Below are 22,730 nucleotides of genomic sequence, written 5' to 3'. Positions count from 1 at the left end.
TGCTGCTGGCCAAACTTAAAGAAACTTCAGAAAATGCTCTTAAAAAGCCAGTGGCAGACTGTGTGATTTCAGTAAGTTCTGTCATTTTACCAAAGGTTGTAGTTATGGATACATAAACATAGATTAGGACACCCTTTGTTGCACGTTAACTGAAAAATACTGCAGTGCACAAAATATTTATTTTTTTGTTACTCATTCACAAAAAAATTAGGTCTTTTGCTAAAGTTTTTTCTTGTTGAAGAGAGTCTTCGTTGAATAGTCCTTTAAAAAAAATAAATTAGAGGTGCACCGATACATTGGTCTGATGTCAGATCAGCACTGATATAAAGAAAATTTACTATATTGGAAATCAGCCTGAAGTGGCTAATAATTTGGCCAATAAATGTCCATGTGTGCACGTGCAGCACACAGGCAGTGAGGAGCACAGCCCGGAAGCTTGGAGAGCTGTGTGCAGCTGGTAAGTCTGGTGTGGTGGAAAAGGAGGGGGGAGGGAAGGGGCATTGGTGGGTCAGATCAGCACTCCCCCACAGTGAGGGGCTGGGGCTGGAGTAGGTGCTGCCCAGGCGAGGCATGGCATGAGATGGAGCCATGCTCATCCGGGGGGCAGGAAGGAGGAATGGCTTCCACCTCTGCACGCACCCCGGGAAGGCATGGGTGGGGGTGCCCCTGCATCTGCGTGGGGCAGAGGGGGCTGCAGCTGGGGCCGGGGGGGCATGCTGGGCTTTTCCCCGGGGAGGGGGCGGGTGCTGGGCCGTGCTGCACTTGGGGCACGTGGTGGAGGCTCTGAAAGAGGGACTACTGAGGTGGGGGTGGGCACTGCAGCCACCACCCATTTTGCTGTAGGTCCCACATAGCACCCTCTGCCCCCCCAATTCCACCGCCTGCCCCGAGCACAGTGCAGCATGGCCCAGCCCCATCACATGCTAGGAAGAGCCCAGTGCAGCCCCAGCCTGCAGCTGCAGCCTGCCCTTCCCCATGTAGATCTGTGTTCTGTCCCGTGCCCTGCCCCAGCTGGGCAGCACCTACCCCACCCCCACTTCCTCACCATGGGGGGTGTTGATCTGCCCCTCCATGCCCCTTCCCTCCCCTCCCACCACAACAGACTTACCAGCTGCATGCAGCTGTACTGGAAATCAGATCAGTATTGGCCGATATGCCTCCTTAAAAATCGGCTATCAGTATTGGCCCCCAAAATCTCTCTTGGTGCATCTCTTTTAAAAAAAAATAAAAAAAATCCAATGTGCTGTTCATTCATTCAGTACAAGTATGGGTTGGAAGATGCTTGTTTCTCAAGTAAAAAGTTTAGTGGACAGCACTGAGTGTTGGATTATATACTCCTAATTTCATACAGTATTATCTATATCTGAGTGGAGAAAACGCCTGTGTCCAGGCATGGTTCAGGGGTTGGGGGTAGTCGTCTGGGTATCTTGTGGTTTGATTGAATGTTTAGTTTCATTCTTTATAGTGCATAACAGTACTTAAGAATAATATCTAAAACCTACGTCATGTATGTGTTTTGGTTCAGTTTTTCCAGCAATGATAAATTACACTTGAACTATAATTGCTATGGAGAATTTTATTTGTTATTGTTGTAGGGGTTGGCGGGTGTAGACATGTGTTGGCTCAGATAAGCAAGCCTGGTGTAGTGATTTGCAGTTCTGTGTAACTGTTGCAATACCTTCTTAAAACCTAAATCAGCTTAACTGCTTTCTAACATCTAAGCTTTAATGTAAGAATTCAAGAAACAACCTATTAGTAATTTTTAATGTTACAAATTTTTAAATCTAGTTCATACCTAAAATCCTTGGTTATTATGAGTCTGAATGTTAACACTGTATGTTAACATACAAGATTTTATAGCACTGAACCTTTCTCTCTTGAGAGTAATTGTGAAACGTTTTGTAAAAGTTCTAACAGTTGGAACCAGTCTACTGCATTAACTTAAATTCTATAAACTTTCCCCAGTATTCACAATTTACAGCACTGTTTTGTTTTTTTGTTTGTTTTATGGATATGTTTAACCCTTTGGATCAAAATTGATGTGCTATGAGATTAGCATAATGTACTACAATGTTGTTGAAACAGGTCCCTAGTTTCTTCACTGATGCTGAAAGGAGGTCTGTAATGGCAGCTGCACAGGTGGCAGGGTTAAACTGTCTGAGACTGATGAATGAGACTACAGCAGGTAAATTTGCTACTTCCTCAGGGAACCAAAAATAAGTTTAAATACTGTCTTAACAGCATAAGACCTTAAGTTGTAACGCTGACTCTTCAATACTTGTATTAGATAAGTGATGTTGCAATAAAAGGTTAGTGGGTTTTTTAAACCTATCACGCTATTCATTAGTTGTTTGCATCTGTTTTTCCTCCTCTGAAAACCAAAGGAAATTACCTCTGTTAAAATAATTACTCCCTATGCTGGGTCCTCTATTTAAAGGTGTAGGGGACCTTTGAAGTACTAGGTTTTTCTATAATCTTTTGGACTCTGCAAAACACTCCACCATAAGGATGGGGGTTAAGTAGTGTTTTATTGCTCTGGTTTGAGATCAGCATATATGTCAGCTGCCTCCCCATGCAAAGTAGATTTGTTAGACATTAAGGGTACATTAGTAATGGGTTGTCCAGCTAGTGGCTTGCGAGTACTTAAATTGTGACTCATGGGGCTTGTATGGGGTGGTTTCATCACCCTTTCCTTAGTGCTGCTGTGGAACCCACGGGTTGAATGCTGCCATTGTTTGTCTTTTCCACCATCTTGCCTGTTGCTGAATTTGGGGTTTTTAATATCATTGGCAGTCCCACCTTTAAAGACATAATTATATGTTTGAATACCAGTTGCGTGTTCGAATGGATTGTTGCTTGTTGACACTCAGATTCTGAGAACCAAGAAAGGTTTGAAGAGCCAATCCCACCAAAATTAAATCCTCGGTGTAAGAAATTTTAACAGCAAATTTAATAATAAAATGCCGAAAATATACAAGGCTAAGTACAAATGTTCAAAAAGCTCCTGACGGAAGTGCTCTAGCTATTGTGCTTTGCTTAAAGCACTGTAAGACTGGAAGTGAACTGAACAGATGTTCAGTGGGGCTAGGTTGGGGGCCTTGGAGCCTGCCTGCACACTTCGAAGGAGACTGCTGAAGCGGACTCTCTCCCAAGCCCTCCCCCACCAGTGGACAGCTGTTAGCATTGGCAGGGGACAGGGGAGGCCCTGTGACAGACCTCCTTCCCCCCACTAGATTGCTGAGTTGGGTCTTGGTGGGAGCTGGGTCGGTGCGTCAGGGGGCTCTGTTCCCCGGCCCCCAGTTGCCAGTGTGGTCAAAAGCTGGGGTGGACAGTCTTGTGCTGCAGCTGTTGGCTGCAGCTGTCAAGAAGCTGAGGTGGGAATCGGGGGAGGGAGTCCCTGTGCTGTATGGGTGGACCCACCTCCCTCTCATTGCTGAGCCAGGTCATGGTGAGGCCAGGTCTGCGTGATGGGGTCATTTTGCTGCTCTGGAAACTAGGGTGGTGGGTAAAGAAGTCACCTTGCTGCATGGACCTGACCCGGCTCCCTGAGACCCCTGCCAGCAAGCTTGGGGGAGGACTTACAATAGTGGGGCTCTGCTTCCCCACCTCCTGCCCAGCTGTGCAGGGTAGAGACAGAGCCTTTTCTGTCTCCCCTCTGTGACAGCCTGGGGTTCGGGCTGGGCTGGCATTTGCCTGCATGAAGCAGACGAGCACCAGCTGAGGCTAGCAGACCACCCAGTGAGGGACCCCTGGGATGGCAGCAGAATGCAACCTGCATTGAAGCACAATGGATTTGATACAAATGTTCAAAAAAGCTCTAACCTAAAATGCTTTATCGACCACATCCATCAAGAGTTAACTTAGATCCACCCTTTTTAAAGTGTTTTAGATGTCATGAATGTCTGTTGTGTTATGGCTTTAAAGCGCTTTCTGTGTACTTAACACATGTTAACTGTAACACCTGTACCAAGGTTTAAACAGTTTCTAAGTCCTAAATCTTAAAAACCCTCTAACAGGTAGCCAATCTGTTAGGGAAATTTTTTTTTTTTTTTTTTTTTACTTAGGTTTCAAAAACTTAAGTTGCCAAATAGTGAGTGCCAGATACATTTGTGAGTGGACAATTCGGCAAGAAATAGTTTAACTTGAAGAGTAAAAACCCCAAAGTGGACCAAGTTTTTATACTCTGTTGCTTAGCTAAAATATAAAAAAGAGAAAATTTAGTAGATCTGGACGGAAAAGTATAAAAGTGTTCCTCCTTAAGTGCTACTTTTAATATTCTTATAGCCTATATATGCTTAATCTTATCTAAAATTAATCTTGTTCTGAAATCACTAAATGTACATCAGGCAACCTCCAACCTTTATCCCAATTTTGATCCATACATTTTACTTGAAATCCCTAAAATGGTTTACACTTTGACATTCTCTCACATGATAATTTCCTATTCTTCTCTTAGCAAAACTGTCGTCAAGCAAATACAAGTAACTTTCTATACTGTCCTATCATTAAAGGCCCACTAGTCTACATGCTTCACAGTAAGGCTGTCAATCAGACCATGGGTTCTTTTCATCCGAAGTGAGCACGTTTCAGAATTTTCTAGTAGAGAATTTTTGTGTAATATTTTAAAGTCTACTAACAGGAAATTAATCGAAGAGGAAAAATGAAAAATGCTCTGTAGCAATTCATGATTACAAAACAGGAAGAAAATAAAGAACTCAACCAGCTTCTTTTATTTAAAATGTTTTAACAATATGAAAACAATTAACTTAAATTCATTTTTACAAATCCTGATGGGCCACTTGAGCAGAGTTAATGTCATTGAAGTATATCCAGATACAGGAGGTGTTTTTGGGAGGAAGAAAATAGTCGAGTATATTTTGTCAATGCTATTATTTAAATATAAGAAAACATTTAAGGAAATGCTCTTAAGTTGTCTGTGATACCTGATTCTTACAGTTGCACTGGCATATGGAATATATAAACAGGATCTACCTGCCTTGGAGGAAAAACCAAGAAATGTAGTCTTTGTAGATATGGGACATTCTGCATATCAAGTTTCAGTCTGTGCTTTTAACAAAGGAAAACTGAAGGTAAATATGAAGCACTGTGTAGTGAAATTCCATCTTGCTGCTGTAATGATATTTTTAGTTAATTGAGTCATTGCTTTGGAGGCTGTTCATTCAGAAATGCATTTTTCTGGATAAATGTGCTGTGTGGCATATACAAAACTGTACAGTAGAACATTGATTATTCAGAGTAGTTATTGTAACCATCATTTTGGTTGCCCAATTTTCTGGATAATCCAACTCTACAGAAGTGTTTAAAATTGTGCTTTTACCTACTGCTATGCAGCAAACATTGAAAAAAAGAAAAATGTATGGTACTGTGTAATGCTTTAAACTCTCAAAACACTAGGAAATAACTCAGACTCACTTGCAAGCAAAACCCAGCTGCGGGGTGATGGTTTTAATACAAAACTTTCTAGATAATTTTCTCTCTTCTGTAAATGGTTTTGAAATCATGGTAGGCAAAAATAAAAAAATGCCTCTTGCTCAGGGGCCAGCAACCTGTGGCCAGTGGCAACATCGTATGTGGTCCAGCAGTGTGGGGCTTACCCTGTGCTGCTGCAACGGAAAACATTGCCGGTTGCTGCTCTAGCCATTAAATAACTATTCTTCATGGCATTGTTCCTTCAGATAACTGTACAAGGAGCAGGTCTAGTTACACAACAAAGGAATCTCTCTAAATAGTTGTTAATGAGCCTTAACATCCTATGTTTTCTACATGAGAATTACCAGTGTTCACTTCTGTTCCATAAACAGGAAAGTTATAGAATCATCTCCTCCATCTGACCTGATCCTTTTTTCCATCCATAGATGGGAAGGGGAGGGCAACTGACTTGAACTCTTTAAGTAGGGAATTTAAGTTGGATTAAATCAGCAATTTTAAGTTTTTATACTTGTTTTCCTAATTTGGGACTGTGTATATAATATAAAATTACAAGTGCGTGTGTGTTTAAATAACAGTTAATACAATAAGACTGTCTGTCACTTCACTGTTACGTAGGTCTTGGCTGCTGCCTTTGACCCTTTCTTGGGAGGCAAAAACTTTGATGAAGTTTTAGTAGATTACTTCTCTGAGGAATTCAGGACAAAATATAGATTGAACGTAAAAGAAAATGCTCGTGCTGTTCTACGATTGTATCAAGAATGTGAAAAACTAAGGAAACTTATGAGTGCTAATGCTTCTGACCTTCCACTCAATATTGAATGCTTCATGAATGACCTGGATGTCTCCAGCAAAATGAATAGGTACTGTGCCTTACTTTTGCTCTGAGTGAAATGGAGTACTCCCTAGTTCTGCTTGTAACATATCTTTTCTTCCACAGAACTCAGTTTGAGCAGTTATGTGCTCCTCTTCTAGCCAGAGTGGAGCCTCCCTTAAGAGCAGCAATGGATCAAGCTAGTAAGTAGAAGTTGTTGCATCAAGTGCTATGTTTGTTGCTTGGCTTAATACAAAAACTGCTGCTGTGAATATCCTAGATGTTGAAATGAAAAATGATTAAAAGATTACCATCAAAGTTACAAATAGAAGTACTGACAGCTAAAATGTCAGTTGAATTTAGTTCTTTGTATATGTTATGTGTGGTCATATTAGAAACTACAGCATTCTTGATCAGATTTCTTCCTTATTCATTGTGCTGCACAACTCTGATTTACTGAGAACCTTTCATCCTGCTCAGTAAATGATGTATGGGTATTTGTGGAGAAGGGATGGTTGCATTTTGCTTGGTTATAATGGGAATGTGCTCAGTGAAAAGCAAGCAATCTGAGACCTGGGGCGGAGATCTTGGTCTTACCATGAATATGCAAATAGCATTTTTTTCTGGGACTCTGTGTAAAACTAGGTAGAATTTTGCAGGGACAGCAAATGCTCCTTCTCTGACCTACTTCAAATGTCAACATAGTAAATAGAAGGAAGAAAAAAAATGTCTTGTATTCGGACTACATCAGTGCTACACAACCTTTTGGCCCAGCAGACCAGATGAGTGGCATGAGGCCTATCTGCAGGTTGGATCAGGCCCTGGGACCCAGCGCCACACCCTCTGTCTCATGCACTGAGAGAGTACCTGGCCTTCAGAGCGCTGCTCCCTCCTATCCTCACATGCCAGGATTGGGTCCCAGGGGTGTTAGTATTGTTCCCTGCCTCCACTTCTTGCTGGGATTGGGTCCTGGGGTGCCATGCTGCCCCTGCACCTGCCCAGCCCTGCACGCTGGAATCAGATGCCAGTGTAATATGCAGAGTCCCAGGCTTCTTGTGGATCCAGAGGTTTGGCAGTAGGGGAGCTGTGCCACTGCTCCCCACTGTTATATTTCCAGACACATAAGGAGCCCTACTGGCTGGAAGTTGAGCGCCCCTGGACTACATAGCTGAAGCAAAAAAATAAAAAGACAAAGCATCTACTATAATAAGCTATAAAAGGAATGACTTGCCTGAGTTCACTTTGTATCATTATGATCTAGAACTGCTACATTAGTAGCAGAAATATAGATTATTAATTGCTTATATCTTAATTGGCTTATATGTATTCCTGTGTTTCAGCCAGAAATTGGAAGTAACTTCATTAAAGAAGCTATTCCTTTAAAATCCTCCTTCAAGTGATTATCCATACAAGTTCTACTTTGTGCCCTGGGGTGGGATGGATGAGGGGCATCCAAGGTGCAAACGTGGGTCCAGCAGGCACTACTGGTCAGAATAACTTGATTTTTACATATGCACATAAACACAGTGGAGGTGGAATTCGCTGATATTTTATTTTGCTACTGTAAAGCAGCTCTTTTGGCTTAGTCTTGAGCTTTACACCTCTAGAGTAACAACCCAGAACTCCTTTAACCTGAGGAAGGGGCAAAGATTTTGTTTGGTAGTTCAGTTCATTCCAACCTGCTGTGTAAAATTAGAGTAGTGACTGTTCAGAAGAGGACGGGATAAATAATGAAGGTGGGGGTTTTGTTTAGTGATTTTGTTTTTCATTGCTAATCACAATATTTTAGGTGTTTTAGTTTGAAAAGGTTCTCTAAAAAGCTACTTCATTTACCAAGAGGTGGGAATTCCAACATATATAATAATACAGTAGAACCTAGATACTTTATAGCAGTGGTCTCCAACCTTTTTGGGTAGGAGATCACTTTTTGAATTAAAAAGCAACCCAAGATCTACCCTACAGCGGCTGGCTGTTGTCCCGTCGTCATGTCCGTCCGTCCGTTCCTCCCCCCCGCCACATCAGACTATGTGCAGGAAGGGGGTGGGGGGGCGGAGATTGAGGTAGAAGGAGAAAAAATTATTTGGAGGTTTGCCCCTCCCCAGCAAGCAAGTCTGTGGGGGAAGGGGAAAGGACCATGGGGTGGGGGAAGGCAGATTGAAGCCCTAGCAGTGAGGGAGGGAGTAGGGCATAGGCAGGAGCAGGGGCTGGGGCCAGTCCACACTGGGGTTGGGACAAGTGGAGGCCTGTGGGGCCCAGGCCTCTGCTTGTCCCCCACTCCCCCCAGCCCCTGCCCCTACCTGTGTGCCCCTCCCTTCCTCACCACTGGGGCTGTGCTCTGTCTTCCCTGTACCCCCTCCCTCCCCACGGCCCTCTTCCTGGCAGTGAATGAAGGAGTGGAACAGGGACAGGCCCTGCACAGGCAGGGCGGGCGCAGGACAGTCGCAAGCAGCTTGCCTGGGGGGTGCAGGGAGGTGGGGGCACACATGTGGCGGGGCATATCTCTGGATCTACATGCGGCGCGGTGTGGGCTGGGGCGGAACCAGGCTCTTCCTAGCACGGCTCTTTGGCCGGGCATCGGTGGTGGCAGCAGCAGCGCTGAGATGGGGTTGGGGGGCTACAGCAAATTTTCAGGTGCCTGTATCCCCACTCGCAGCTCCACCACTGTGTGGCCAAAGAGCTACGTTGGAGAAAGCCTGTCCCGGGTACAGATTCAGGGGCATGCACCTCTCCCTTCCCATGCCCTCCTGGGCTGCAAGTACCCCCTGGACATGCCGCTTGTGGCTCTGTGCTGTGCCTGCCCCAGCTGTGCAGGGCCTGCCCTTGCCTCACTCTGCTTGTCACTGCTGCGGACGCACCCCTCCCCACGCCTGCTGCAGCTTCTGGAAGGCTGCGGCTAGGCTCCGTTGTAGCCCTACCTCTGCCCTGCATTTGAGAGGGGAGGAGGCGGCGGCTAAGCCTCATTAGCCTCCCGGTCTGCTGCATATGCACCCTGATCTGTGCATGGGGCTTGGGGTGCAAAGCTCAGTGTGCAGTGGCAGCCGCCTCTGCCTTGCATGCAGATCAGGAGGGCACATGGGCCTCAGGCCTCTGCTGGGGTGTGTGCAGCATGGGAGCTCCCCTGTGCCCCTGGACAAGCTGCTCAGGCTCCAACCCTGCCCCAGTCTCTCCCTCACTGCAGGGCACAGAGGTGGATCACCCCACTCACCCAGCCCAGCCCTGATGGCAGGGGGTGCAGCTCAGCCCCACCATGTGTCCCGCCGCTCCTGACTGTCCCAGCCATTCCACACGTGTGTCCCACCACTCCTGATCCGGAGCCTCTGACAGTTGATCTCAGTCTGGGTGGGCTGAGTGCACATGCGCTCAGCCCCCTCAGACTGAGAGAGACTGTCAGAAGCTCCACAGTCGACCAGTCAACGGGGATCAACCAGTTCCCCAGGGTGCCCACTGCTTTAACGGGAGGTGACCACTGCTTTATAGGGTTAGGTTCTGAAGCCTTCTGCAAAGATGAGGGCTTGTGAGCCGCCAGGGTATATAAAACCACAGCAAACGGTTGTGCCGGACTGCTACGGTTCTAGTTGATTAGTGCAGCTTTTATTTCAAAGGGTGCCACTTCTATATGGGACTGCTGATGCTTTCCAGTTGAGTGAAGACACTATGCCCTTTGAAGTTAGAGCTGCAGCAATCAGCTACATGGCTTGTCCTTCTTTCTACAGAATGTGATGAAGTAAGTAGGCTGTGAAACAGCCCAGTACAAATAATCCAGGTTCTGCTGTATTAAAACTGCATAGCAAAAAAGGTCAGCTTCTGATAATTGAGGTTAACGTTTTGACTTATGGCTGTAATATCTTTTCTAGAACTGCAACGTGAAGACATATATGGTATAGAAATTGTAGGTGGAGCTACTAGAATCCCTGCAGTGAAGGAACAAATCTCTAAATACTTCTGTAAAGATATAAGCACCACATTAAATGCCGATGAAGCTGTTGCAAGAGGTTGTGCACTGCAGGTATGGTCATTACAATCTTATTGTTCATTACAACACTGTTGGAAGCAGTTCACTAATCAAAACCAAGGAAGGTTACATTTTAAATAGTCTCTTATGCCAGGGTTATACTATTTGTATTAAGAATTCACACTTGGCTCTCAATGATTATTAAGGGAAATAGCATGCCAGTAATCACAAGCTTGGGGTGGGTTGTATGTGTGTGTGTTTGTTCTGGTTTTTGCTATCTGAGCAGTAATGGATGCAGATTTGGCCTTTCACGTGAGCTCTGTAACAGACTTCTTTGATAACCAAGTGACTTATCTATAGCTTCTTTGTACTAGTTTCTCTAAATTTGGAGTATGGGCCTTACACAGTGGCTCAAAAGCATCATCAGTGTTTAAGATGCATATTGATCATTGGTTAGCAATCACCAAGGAAATGCTAAGCATTACTACTACTAAACAGATTTACCCCAATACTCTAGAGCAGAGGTGTCAGACTTGCCTGGGTCTGGATCTGGACCTCAGGGCTCTGTCCAAACTGGATCCATAGGTCTGATGGTAGCAGTATGGTCAAGCACGTGTCCAGCTGTATTTGTGTAGCCCTCTTTTGCACCCCTACAACTGAGAGCCATGTCCATTGGGACCCAGGGGCCCCAAATTCTGTGGCAAGCCACACCCACAAGTCCCACCCACCAACTTCCACTAGCCTGACAGGCTGGGTGCAATAGCTCTGTAGCCAAGATGTAACCTAGACCATATGTTTGACACCCCTGTTTTAGGGCTTTTCTAGCAGTTCAACATAATTGATAATGCTTAATATAAGTTACTTTCAGGGTTTGTCTGTAATTAATTAAAATATGTTCTTCAGTAGCCAAAGTCGCCACACTGTAGGCTTCCTGTTCTTCTGTAAAACACAATGTACTTTTATGCTAAACTATATATGTAATCAAATTCTGATCTTTTCCCAGTGTGCAATTCTTTCCCCAGCATTTAAAGTGCGTGAGTTTTCCATCACAGATGTTGTTCCTTATTCAGTAACTTTAAGATGGAAGTCTTCTTATGAGGAAGGAACAGGGTAAGCTTATTTTGAAAGCAAAAGCTTATGAAAATTCTGTACCATGATGCTGAAAGTAATTTAAACTTAATAAACTTAATCTATCCAGCCTGTCTTTTGTGTTCTAATCTTGATGAATCTTTTCCTTTGCAAGTTTGACTGACTAATGCACTGTGTATTTCCAAGTATCTTTATTCACTAGAAGTCCCATTTGCTCACAAAATTGTTTCCTTTTTCTTTAATGACATACATTAAAAAGGTTTTGAAGTTATGTTATTGGTGTACATTCATGACCATCCAGTTGTGGTCCACCTTTAGTATTAAATCTTCAAATCCAGTTTTAATTCTATTTAGTAATTTTCTGGGTCAAAGCAAATTCTTGAAATAGTTCATTTTATTAATTGGGTTGTATGTGCTCCCAACTAATATTTGTTGTAATAAACTCAGCGGGCTCAGGTTGACTTAACACTCTTTTGCTTTCTTTTTTTTCCTTAGGGAATGCGAAGTCTTTAGTAAGAACCATGCTGCTCCATTCTCAAAAGTGATTACGTTCCACAAGAAAGAACCATTTGATCTGGAGGCATATTATACTAACCCACATGAAGTGCCTTATCCTGATACCAGGATAGGTAAGGTTATACTATAGGAAAATAGTTTTCCTAATATTTCATGAATATTTTTTTTAATTATCTTGTAGTTTCATAGTTGGCAGGGTTGGAAGGGACCTGAGCAGATTATCAAGTCCGATCCCCTGCCATGGCAGGGGAGACTACTGGGGTCAAACGACCCCAGTGAAGTGTTCATCCAACCTCCTCTTAAAAACCCCCCAGGGTAGGAGCCAGCACCACTTCGCTTGGAAGTAGGTTCCAGATCCTAGCCGCCCTGACAGTGAAGTAGCGCCTCCTGATATCTAGCCTGAATCTACCCTCTGCCAGCTTGTGACGGTTATTTCTTGTCACTCCTGGTAGTGCTGGGGGGAACAGGGACTCCCCCAATGCCTGCTGGTCCCCTCTGACTAACTAGTTTGTAAACAGCCACTAGATCCCCCCTCAGCCTTCTCTTGTGGAGGCTGAACAGGTTCAGGTCCCTTAACCTCTCCTCGTAGGGCCTGCTCTGCTGACTCCTGATCATGCAGGTGGCCCTCCTCTGGACCCTCACCATGTTGTCCACATCCCTTCTGAAGTGCGGTGCCCAGAACTGGACGCAGTATTCCAACTGCGGCTTGACCAGTGTCGCATAGAGGGGGAGGATCGCCTCCTTGGACCTGCTTGAGATGCATCTGTGGATGCATAATAAGGTACGGTTGGCCTTCCTGACCGCGTCCCCACACTGTCGGCCCATGTTCATTTTGGCATCAATAACGACTCCAAGATCCTTTTCTGCCTCTGCACTGATGAGAAGGGAGTTCCCCAGCCTGTAGGTATGCTGCTGGTTCTTCCTCCCTAGGTGCAGTACCTTGCACTTTTCAGTATGGAAACCCATCCTGTTCTTATCCGCCCACTCCTGTAACCTGTCTAGGTCTGATTGCAGTCTATTCCTCCCTTCTAGTGTGCCCACTCCTCCCCACATCTTAGTGTCATCTGCGAATTTGAACAGGGTGCTTTTCACACCCCCGTCCAAGTCGCTGATGGAGATATTGAACAGTGCAGGCCCAAGGACCGAGCCCCATGGAACCCCACTGCCCACATCCCTCCAGGTTGAAAATGACCCGTCCACCACCACTCTCTGGGTGCGGCCCTCCAGCCAACTAGTGACCCATTTGACTGTGTAGGTGTCGACACCACAGTCCCCTAGTTTTTTAATGAGAATGGGGTGAGAGACAGTGTCGATGGCCTTCCTAAAGTCCAGAAAGACTACGTCCACTGCTACACCAGCATCTAAGGATTTTGTGACCTGGTCATAGAAGGCCACAAGGTTGGTCTGACAGGACCTGCCTCTAATGAACCTGTGTTGGTTGACCCTAAACATAATCTCCCCTGCTGGCCCCTTGCGGACATGCACCAGGATAACTCTCAAAAAGCTTACCCAAGACTGAGGTAAGACTGACTGGCCTAGTTTCCTGGGTCCTCCTTCCTCCCTTTTTTGAAAATGGAGACCACACTGGCCCTTTTCCAGTCCTCTGGCACCTCACCAGAGCACCATGAGTGTTCATAAAGCCGTGCCAGGGGTCCCACAATGACCTCTGCTAATTCCCTCAGCACTCTGGGGTGGAGATCGTCAGGACCTGCTGATTTTAAATACGTCCAGTCCCTCCAGAAGTTCCCTGACTAGGTCCTCACTGTCCCTAGGCCTGGGTGCACCTCCCCCCTGGGACCTATGGGGGTCCCGTGGGGGGGGCGGTAACCCAGTCCCTGCTCAGAAAAATGGAGGCAGAGAAATTGTTGAATAGGTTAGCTTTGCTGTCTGGTGCAACGACCAGATTTCCTAGCATGTCCTGCAGAGGCCCCACATTACCTGGTACCTTCTTTTTATCCCCTGTGTATTTAAAAAAGGACTTCTTGTTGTCCTTGATCCGGGTAGCTAGTCCCAGTTCCATCTCTGCCTTGGCCTTCCTGACCACCCCCCTGCAGCCCCGAGCAACCGAGGTATGGTCCTCCCTGGTAATGGGAGGACTATACCTCAGTATAGTCCTCCCAGCCGGGGGCTGCACAGGACAAGGTGGCAGCAGGCTCTGCAAAATGGCTCTGCTAATCTCAGGGCTGCAAGCACGTTGTGGGAGGGCAGGCTGGGAAAACACGCATCCTCTATTTTGTAAGATGAAAGTCACCGAGCCAGATGTTCTGGTATCCATTAAATGTAAGTTACGTAAGATGAAATTTGTAGCTCTTAGAGAGAGAGAGATTGGATATTTTCACTTAAAGCAGGTGTTGTAATTATGCGACTGCAGGTAGAACCTTCTTGTGGCAGTGCATGCTAAAGAGGTCTTATGGTTCCTGACCCACCCCCATCAAGCCTCAGTGCCTTAGTTAGAATAGCTTGTTAATAAAGTTACTGACTAGTTTTGATTCCTGCACTTTATGGGGTCTGTGAACCAGTATCAGTGGAACTGAAATGGAAAAAGCTATATCATGATAGCTTCCTCCCAAGTTTTCCCATCACCTTTACATCTTCCACCAACTCTTCCGTGTTTGTCGGGACAAGATCTAAGGTAGCTGATCCCCTACTTAGATCCTCAGTCTTCTGGAACAGCAAGTTGTCCTCCACACAGATTATATCTGTGCTGTATCTTTTACTTTTTTAGATTCACGCGCACAAATTCCAGTTTTACTACTGTCTTCCTCCTGAACCAAAGAACGCGTCTGTATACATTTTTGACATGCAAGGCAACACTACCACTTTTTTTTCTCTCAACCCTGTCCTTCCAAAACAATATGTAGATCTCCAATGTTGACATTCCAGTCATAAAAACTGCCCATTAGGTCTCTGTGATACAAGTCAAATCATAGTTCTTTTCACAGGCTGACTTGCAGCTCATCTTGTTTACATATTTGCGTGCTTGCTTGTTTGCATACCTCTTTCATAAGTGTACAAACATTTGATTTACTTTGTGTTCTGCCTCACTTGTTTCCCGTTTGTGTCGCTTGTTGCTGTCCTATGGCTTTCTGGCCATTTCCCAGAGTTGAACTGCTGCTTCCAGTCCTTTCCCATCTGGATTGTTTGCTCTGTTGCTGGAGGGTTTTATTCACCATCTGTTGAACCTAGTTTTAAAGCCTTCCTTCCTAGGTTGGCCAGATGGCCGAAGATGCTCTGTCCATGTTTGGCTAGGTGGCTCTTGTATCTCCATAGCAGTCTTCCTTCCCAGAACATCTATTGTGAAGTCTTTGGATTCGTCAGTATTGACACCATAATCTCAGCCATTTGTTTACTTCTGTGATACAATGGTCCCTGCCTGGGTACTCGTTATGTGGAAAGGATTTATGAGAACACCATTTGTGGTCCATACTTAATCCTCCTGCCAAGACCCTCATAGTCTCTTCTGGTCTGCTTATAGATTCATAGATTGTAGAGTCGGAAGGGACCACAATGGATCATCGTTTCCGACCCCCTGCCCCTGGCAGGAAAATGGAGCAAGGTCAGATGACCCCAGCCAGGTGACTGTCTAGCCTCCTCTTGAAGATCTCTAAGCTAGGTGATAGTACTACCTCTCTTGGAAGCCCATTCCAGATCTGGCCACCCTTACTGTGAAAAATGTCTTCCTAATATCTAACCTAAATCCACTCTCAACTAGTTTACACCCGATATTCCTAGTCATTCCCTGGGGTGCCTTAGTAAACAGCGCTTCCCCTATTCCCTATTGACCTCCCCTAATAAATTTATAGGCGGCTACAAGATCTCCCCTCAGCCGTCTCTTGTGAAGGCTGAAGAGATTCAGCTCTCTCAACCTCCCCCTGTAGGGTCTATCACAAAGGCCACTAATCATGCGAGTGGCCCTCCTCTGGATCCTCTTGAGATTCCATGCGTCCCTCTTGAAGTGTGGCGCCCAAAACTGGACACAGTACTCCAACTGTGGCCTGACCAGTGCCACATAGAGGGGGAGCATCACCTCCTTTGTTCTATTAGTCATGCACCTGCTAATGCACGACAAGGTGCGATTGGCCTTGTTGATGGCCTCGTTACACTGCCGGATCATGTTCAGAGCTTAGAGTCATTTCTGGCAGTATGCCTCCATAGAGGAGCAGGAAAGGGTAGTGGTCTGAGGATAGGTAGCATCAGGTCCAGCATGCTGGATCTGGCTGGCAGGCTTGATCCAGCCAGTACTCAGGGCTGGTGCAGGAGCCCCATCCTACTGCGGGGGAGAGCACAACCTGACCCTTATCAGTCTGCTGAGGGAGGGGAGCAGCTTGGTACTGATCCAGATGTGTTGCAGGGGGGAGGACCCCAATCATGACGCGGGGCTGGGGATGGATGGTTCCAATCCAGGTGCACCAGGGTGAGGAGCAGCATGGCCCTGATCTGGACGTGGGGGGCAGGGTGGAGCAGCTTCGATCCAGACCTGAGGTGTAAGAGAGGGGAGGGAACAGAGCAACCCTGATTCAGATGCTGGGGGATGGGCAGGATGAAGCAGCCCCTATCCAGATGTGTGGAGGGCAGAGGGAGCAGCCCAGCCCCACCTGGATATGCAGGGGGGGCAGCCTAGCCCTGTGTTGCTGCATGGCAATAGCCTGGGCAGGGCTGGACCATGCAGCATAGAGCTTCCCTGCTTTCCATCTGCCAACTTCATCCAATCTGTGGGATCCCTTCAGGCTGGGTATCATGGCTTTGTGTGCCAGATTTGGCCCATAGGCTGGAGGTTGGGCACCTCTAATCTAGACTGCTCTGCTCTGCCCTCTAGGTCTTGCCTGCTGATCCAGTTTCCAGTTATGCCTCTTTTGCTCCCTAGAGGATACCTGGGCTTTAAAAAAAAAAAAAAAAAAAAAAAAAAAAGCACGGGGTGGGGGGAGAAGAAAACCCACTGACCATTCAAATCTGTGCATCCACAGACACACAATGGTGTCCTACTCTCTAGCCCCCTCCTACAGCAGATTCTATAGCTCCACTGTTCAGTTAGCTAAACCAATTCCACTTGAAGTAAATCACTCTCGCAGAGCTGTGAATGCAAACCCTGTCAAACGTTCACTCCAAGAGAAGAAAAAAACCAGAACAAAACAGGCAAACAGGTAATGTGCTGAAAATAGGTAGCATTTGTCTCGTATGCATAATATTAATCCCAGCAGCTGTAAGATCCAGCTCTGCTCATTTGTGGTTGATGACCCTTTTTGGCATAATTGCAGTCATTGGAACTACTTGAAGCAATTATATCCATGTGGAATAGAGAGCATTTCAGCTGAATTTGTAAATCTAATATAAACAATGGGTGTGAAAGTCTGAGGAAAAATCTACTTAGCATTTTGGTAGGGTAGAATGAGATTGGAAATATTAATTCAGAATACTAGTGCACAAATAAAGCAGCTGATGTTAAACTTCCCATGGGTTATTGTGGCACTTATGAAAAGAAAATAATACAAAATAAGCTACTAAAACTAATGTTTCAATATACTGTGCTATAGACTATGGAACTGGAGTTGTAACGCGGTAAAGACTGGAAGTATAGAATTACAGACGAGTATAGTCTAAATCTATCATGTTTCAGAAAACACAGCTGAGCAACAATATTATGAAAATAGAGGTCAGAACACTGGCTTTACAGTAGCATAGGAATGCAGCTCTTCTTCCTTTTCTCTCTAAAAAGATCATAATATGTTGCAGTATTAACTCTTCTGCACACAGTGAATTGGATCATTAAGCTGTTACATGTTTAATGCAATATATGGTGTATCTTTGATAATATTTGTGTGTCCAACAGTCACACTTTTACTTCCTGCCATTAATTTGAAACATACAAATCCAAAAACTGTTCCAGTTGTTGACTGACCGAATCTTTTGTGGAATGACTGGTCTTTTAAACTTAACCTAAGATTCTTATGTTGCTTGCCTAGGGCGTTTCACTATTCAGAATGTTGGTCCCCAGCACGATGGTGACAATTCCAAAGTGAAGGTTAAAGTACGTGTCAATATCCATGGCATCTTCAGTGTGGCTAACGCATCTATAATAGAGAAGCAAAGCATAGAAGGGGAACCCAGTGATGTACCCATGGACACAGAATCAACATGTAAGAATCAACGCAAAGAAGACGAACTGGTATGTAAAACTGCAAAATTTTGATCCTGAGAATTTAAACTGTAAATATCTGGCTTTACTGATAACATCCTTATATAATACTTTGCTGCCAACTCACAGTAGTTTCCGCCTCAGCTTTCTTACCTGAGCAGCTTTTCCCCTTATGGGTATGCCACCCTGCATGACAACTCAAAGAGAAAGGGAGGATTGTTATGATACTGGATATATTTTGGTATCGTGGTGCCATTATGAAATGGTGGACAGTAGGGCTGTGTGAAGCTTTGGTCCCTGATTCGATTCGACAGAGATTTGGTGGCCGAATCTGAATCGAATCAAGAGACCCTTTAATCTCCCCAAACCGAATTGGAACCCTCCAAATCAATTTGGAAAGATTCGAAGATTCGGATGTAGAGACAGCTTTAAATGTTTTTTCTACATACCTCTAGGTAGCAGGGGCTCATGGAGTGTCCCACAGAAATACAGGGTGCTCCCCAGTGCGCTTGGCAGCAGACCCAGAAGTGGACCAGAAGCACTTCCGATCCACTTCCAGGTACACCGGGGAGTGTGCAAGAGGGCCCCCCCCATGCTCCCCTGACTCAGCAACTGGTGTCTCCTGGGCCTGAGGGAGGGGCACCCAGGGTTCCCCTGCGGCTGATTGCCGAGGCGCGGGGGGGCCCTCCAGCACGCTCCCCAGCAGACCCAGAAGTGAATCAGAAGTACTTCCAGTCCATTTTCGGTTTTGCTGCTGAGCACGTGGAGGGTCCCCCTGTGCTCCTGTGGGTTGCTTCATGCGCCTCAGCATCGCAGCGATCATGAGCAGCACTGGCACCTCAAAGTATGTAGAAAACATTTTTAAAGCTGTGTCTGTGTCCAAATCACTGATTCTCCAAATCAGCTTTAAATCTTCAGATTAGGATTTGGCCGAATTGAATCGGTGACAGTGATCTGAACCAACTAATCGAATCACTCTCCCTGATTCGAGCCGAATCCGAATCGTATAGGGCCTGCTTCACATCCCCTAGTAGACGGGCGTAACTCCTTACTTCTGCTATGGTTACTTGGAGAAGGTGTCCCACAAACTATTTGCGTTATCTTGAAACAACTCAGATTTCATTGTTTGCCTTTTTGTTTTTGGCAGTCTACAGTCAGCCTTTGCAAATGTATCTTTTGATCCGGTGGTTCTCAGCCTTTTTAGGCTTTGGGCATTTCTTGATAGACTTGAGGTATCCTGTGGAATGCCAGCTCTTAGTTTTCACTTGTTTTTTTGACTACACAAAAATTAAAAGCAATTCTTCTGTTGCAAAGAATTCAGTAAGACCACAACAGGGCAATATGTTTTTAACACTGTGGATTCTCTGGGTTTATCATGTAGATCTGTTACCCTTGAAAGGATCTGCTGGGGCACCCTGGCTGAGAATCACTGATCTATCCCCAAAAAGAGTCCCCAGTGGATGCTAGGAAGCATACAATAGAGAGTGTTTATACTTCTTTCTGTATTACCTTAGACTAATTCTCGCTTTTACTGCCTTAAATCCCTATGAGTTTTCTACTGATATAATTAACTACTGGGAAAATAAAACACCTTATTTGCCAACTTCATTTAATCCTCCCTGGAACTTTAGTTTTTCACAACATATCACTATGACCTTCTTCATATTTCTTTACCCTTACTTTTGAATTTATTGGAGTTTAAATTGTACAGGATAAGGTTCTAACTAGTTTAGAAGGGACTTCCTAACCTAAACAGTTTTGATTTCTTCCACAGTATCCTCTTCCTCTTCGCTTTTGGATTATTGGGTTCTGCTTCCAATTAGATATCAGGCCACTGGTGACTACTCTTTAAGCTGATGATCTAAGTGGCTACATAACCACCTTAACGTATTTAAAGGAGAAGGTTGTTAATTCAAAACAAATGGGACCAAAAATACTGAATTCAAAATAAATGAGTTTTAAAATGATTTAGGGGCCCTTTTTTTGTCTTGTTAGGGCAATCTAAGTGCCAAACTGTCCTGCCAAACCACCCCCAGTTGGGATTGGGAGTAGCTTGTTGCAGTTGGGGGTTGATGGCATTGGCTAGTGCGATGAGTCAACCCCAGATCCTGCTAAACTGGCCCTGATCCAGGGCAGTTTGACAGGACCAAGGATGGTGGGTCTGCAGTGGACTTTGACAGTATCAGGGTTGTGGTTGATTGGCAAGACATTCTGGCACTTGGATGGATCTAACAAGAGGAAAAAGGCCCCGTAGATCATTGCTGTGGCTCTGCATTAGGAACTCCTTGTGCTACATACCATGAAATCTGCTTGCTTAGTCACTGGGATAATGCCTCACTTTGTTATTATCATTTAGTAAGGTCTGTAAGTGGGTGAACTAAGTCTGTGATGTTAATTTGTATATATGCACATTATTATAGATATGTGTATTTCAAAGTTGGTATTTTTTGGTCTTGTGTTTTTGAATTAACAAGGTTCTCCTGATCCAGGGAATCGAAAAAGGCGTTGAATTTCAAAGTAGCCATATTACAAATTGTCCATATCGTAAAGCAATACAAAAAAAAAGTGTCCTTTTAGCTGGGGAGTGACAATAACTTTGAAGTATCCAATAATTTAAACTATCCATGATCAAACTAAGGAGGCTTTCCTGTATATCTAGACCAGTGGTTCTCAAACTTCTTAGACCCAAGGCACCCCTCAGAAAATGTTAACTTTTACTTTCAATCTTTTCTTTTGACTATGGAAACATAGATCAGTTATTCTGTTGAAGAGAACCCAGAAAAACTGCAACAGGTCAACATGTTTTTGACACTGGATGCCTATTTGAAATCTCTGAGTTAATATTTTTTTTAATCACATGTGCATGTTTGCATACATAGTGCAAATATTATGTGGCAGCTTGCAACACCTTTAAATGGATATTGCAGCACACTGGTTGGGAAGAGAGAATGTAGATTGTATTTCCTTAGACTAATGAGAATATCATGAGAGCATGGCTGATTGTGTTATCACTGAAGTGCTTAGAAACATTCCTTGATGACCTTCTCTATAATATGTCTATGTAGTGAGATCACACTGATTGCCCTGCAATTCCCTGAATCCTCCTTCTTCCTTTCCTTGAAAATGGGTGAGGTTCCTGGCAGCTCAGAAGGGGGAAATATAAATCTCAACCTCCGCAAGTTTTCAGAGAGACGAGCCAGATACTGGTTTAATAGATTCTGAGGTTGGAAGGGACCTCCAGTGGGCCATCTAGTCTGGCCCCCTGCCCCTGGCAGGCAAGAAAAAGGTCATCAAACCTAGGATCATGTGATCCTGCCAGGTGCCTGTCCAGTCTCCTCTTGAAGACCCCCAAGGATGAGGCGAGCACCACCTCCCTTGAAAGCCCATTCCAGATCTTGGCAACCCTGACCATGAAGAACTTTTTTCTAATGTCAAGTCTAAACCTACTCTCCAATAGCTTATGGCCATTGTTCTTTGTTTTTCCAGGGGGTGCCCTGGTAAACAGATCATCGCCTACTTTGTGTTGCTCTCCCCTTATGAATTTGTACACTGCCACAAGGTCCCCTCTCAACCTTCTATTGGAGAGGCTGAAAAGGTTAAGGTCCCTTAGCCTTTCCTCGTAGGGCCTTCCCTGCAGGCCTCCAATCAGACAATTGGCTCTTCTTTGGACCCTCTCCAAATAGACTTAAGTGATGACAAATAATTGTCTATTTCTAAGACTTCACATTTTAAGGTAAGGACTAGGTGAACTAAACATAAGCCTGTTACCCTAGGCTAATTTCCATTTTTTAAATTAAAATAAGAACATTACGTTTTCAGCTACACTGCCCCACTCCCAAACTTTCAATAAGATGTCAATAACTTTTTATAATCTTGTCCAAAATAGCTGTAATGTATTTTAAAAATTATCAAAATAATTTATGGAATGTAAGACTTATTTTTCATATCATACCATGGGCTTTTACCATGGTGTGACTTTTCATAAGCCTAAAAGTTCCAATAGGGGACTGATAACATTGGAAACTAGTTTTATGAACTTTGGATTAGGCACAAGTCAGTGGAAATCTCTTGCAGTTAGATTTCATATTTGTGATGGTGTATTATATTTGACTGTAGCTCTGACTTCCAAAAAGGATATGTTCCTCCTGTCAGTGTCACTGTTGTGCATCTAGAATGGGACTATCCATACATCACATACTGTATTTAAAATAGACTACATAGCAAGTAGTGTACCTGCTATAACTGTCACAAAGCATATTGAACACCAGTCTTGTAACTACCAATTTCAGAATACTCTCACCTATGAACTTTGTAGGCTTTTCTGAAATTTAAATAAAGGAGAATCCTATATCAATGCATGGGACTTTCATTATGAGTCTCTTAAGGCTACCCCTTAATGAATTGTTGATTATAGTAGTTTTCTGCAGTTGAAAAATACCTTGCAGCACAGCTTGTTTCAGTGATTAAACTTCTTCTTTTTAGGATAACATGCAGATTGACCAAGAAGAAGGCAATCACAAAAACCAGGCTGACCAGCAGAGCCAGGCAGATGAAGAAACTGAACAAGTAGGGGCTGAAACAAAGGTTTGTATCAAGGGAAATGGAAGGTGAAGGGCAGTGCACAGGCAAAAACCTATGTAGCCATCACTTCTCCCTGCCCCCCTTTTTTATTGACCACTTACTCTTTCTTATTTCACCAGTTACAAAGGCATGCTTAGAAAAAAAAAAAAACTAAGTAATTGTACCAATTGGGTATAGTTAAAAATACTAATTTTTCA

At 44.5% G+C, this 22,730-nt stretch overlaps 1 protein-coding gene across 1 annotated transcript in view; it reads left to right on the top strand.

The window, feature by feature from the left end:
• Window positions 1-22,730, top strand: part of HSPA4L (heat shock protein family A (Hsp70) member 4 like) — a 38,051-nt gene that overhangs the window by 6,433 nt on the left and 8,888 nt on the right. Inside the window, 10 exon segments of the mRNA XM_025204644.1 lie at window positions 1-71; window positions 2,086-2,185; window positions 4,957-5,090; window positions 6,067-6,311; window positions 6,389-6,465; window positions 10,117-10,268; window positions 11,218-11,324; window positions 11,799-11,932; window positions 17,780-17,982; window positions 22,435-22,536. The exon segment at window positions 1-71 is cut by the window's left edge and continues 11 nt beyond it. Of these exon segments, the coding sequence (XP_025060429.1) occupies window positions 1-71; window positions 2,086-2,185; window positions 4,957-5,090; window positions 6,067-6,311; window positions 6,389-6,465; window positions 10,117-10,268; window positions 11,218-11,324; window positions 11,799-11,932; window positions 17,780-17,982; window positions 22,435-22,536 (1,325 nt within the window).

Source organism: Alligator sinensis, unplaced genomic scaffold, assembly GCF_000455745.1.
Source record: "Alligator sinensis unplaced genomic scaffold, ASM45574v1 scaffold150_1, whole genome shotgun sequence".
NCBI lineage: Eukaryota > Metazoa > Chordata > Crocodylia > Alligatoridae > Alligator > Alligator sinensis.
The sequence above is the reverse complement of the archived record's forward strand: the minus strand, read 5'-3'. Positions and strand labels throughout refer to the sequence as shown.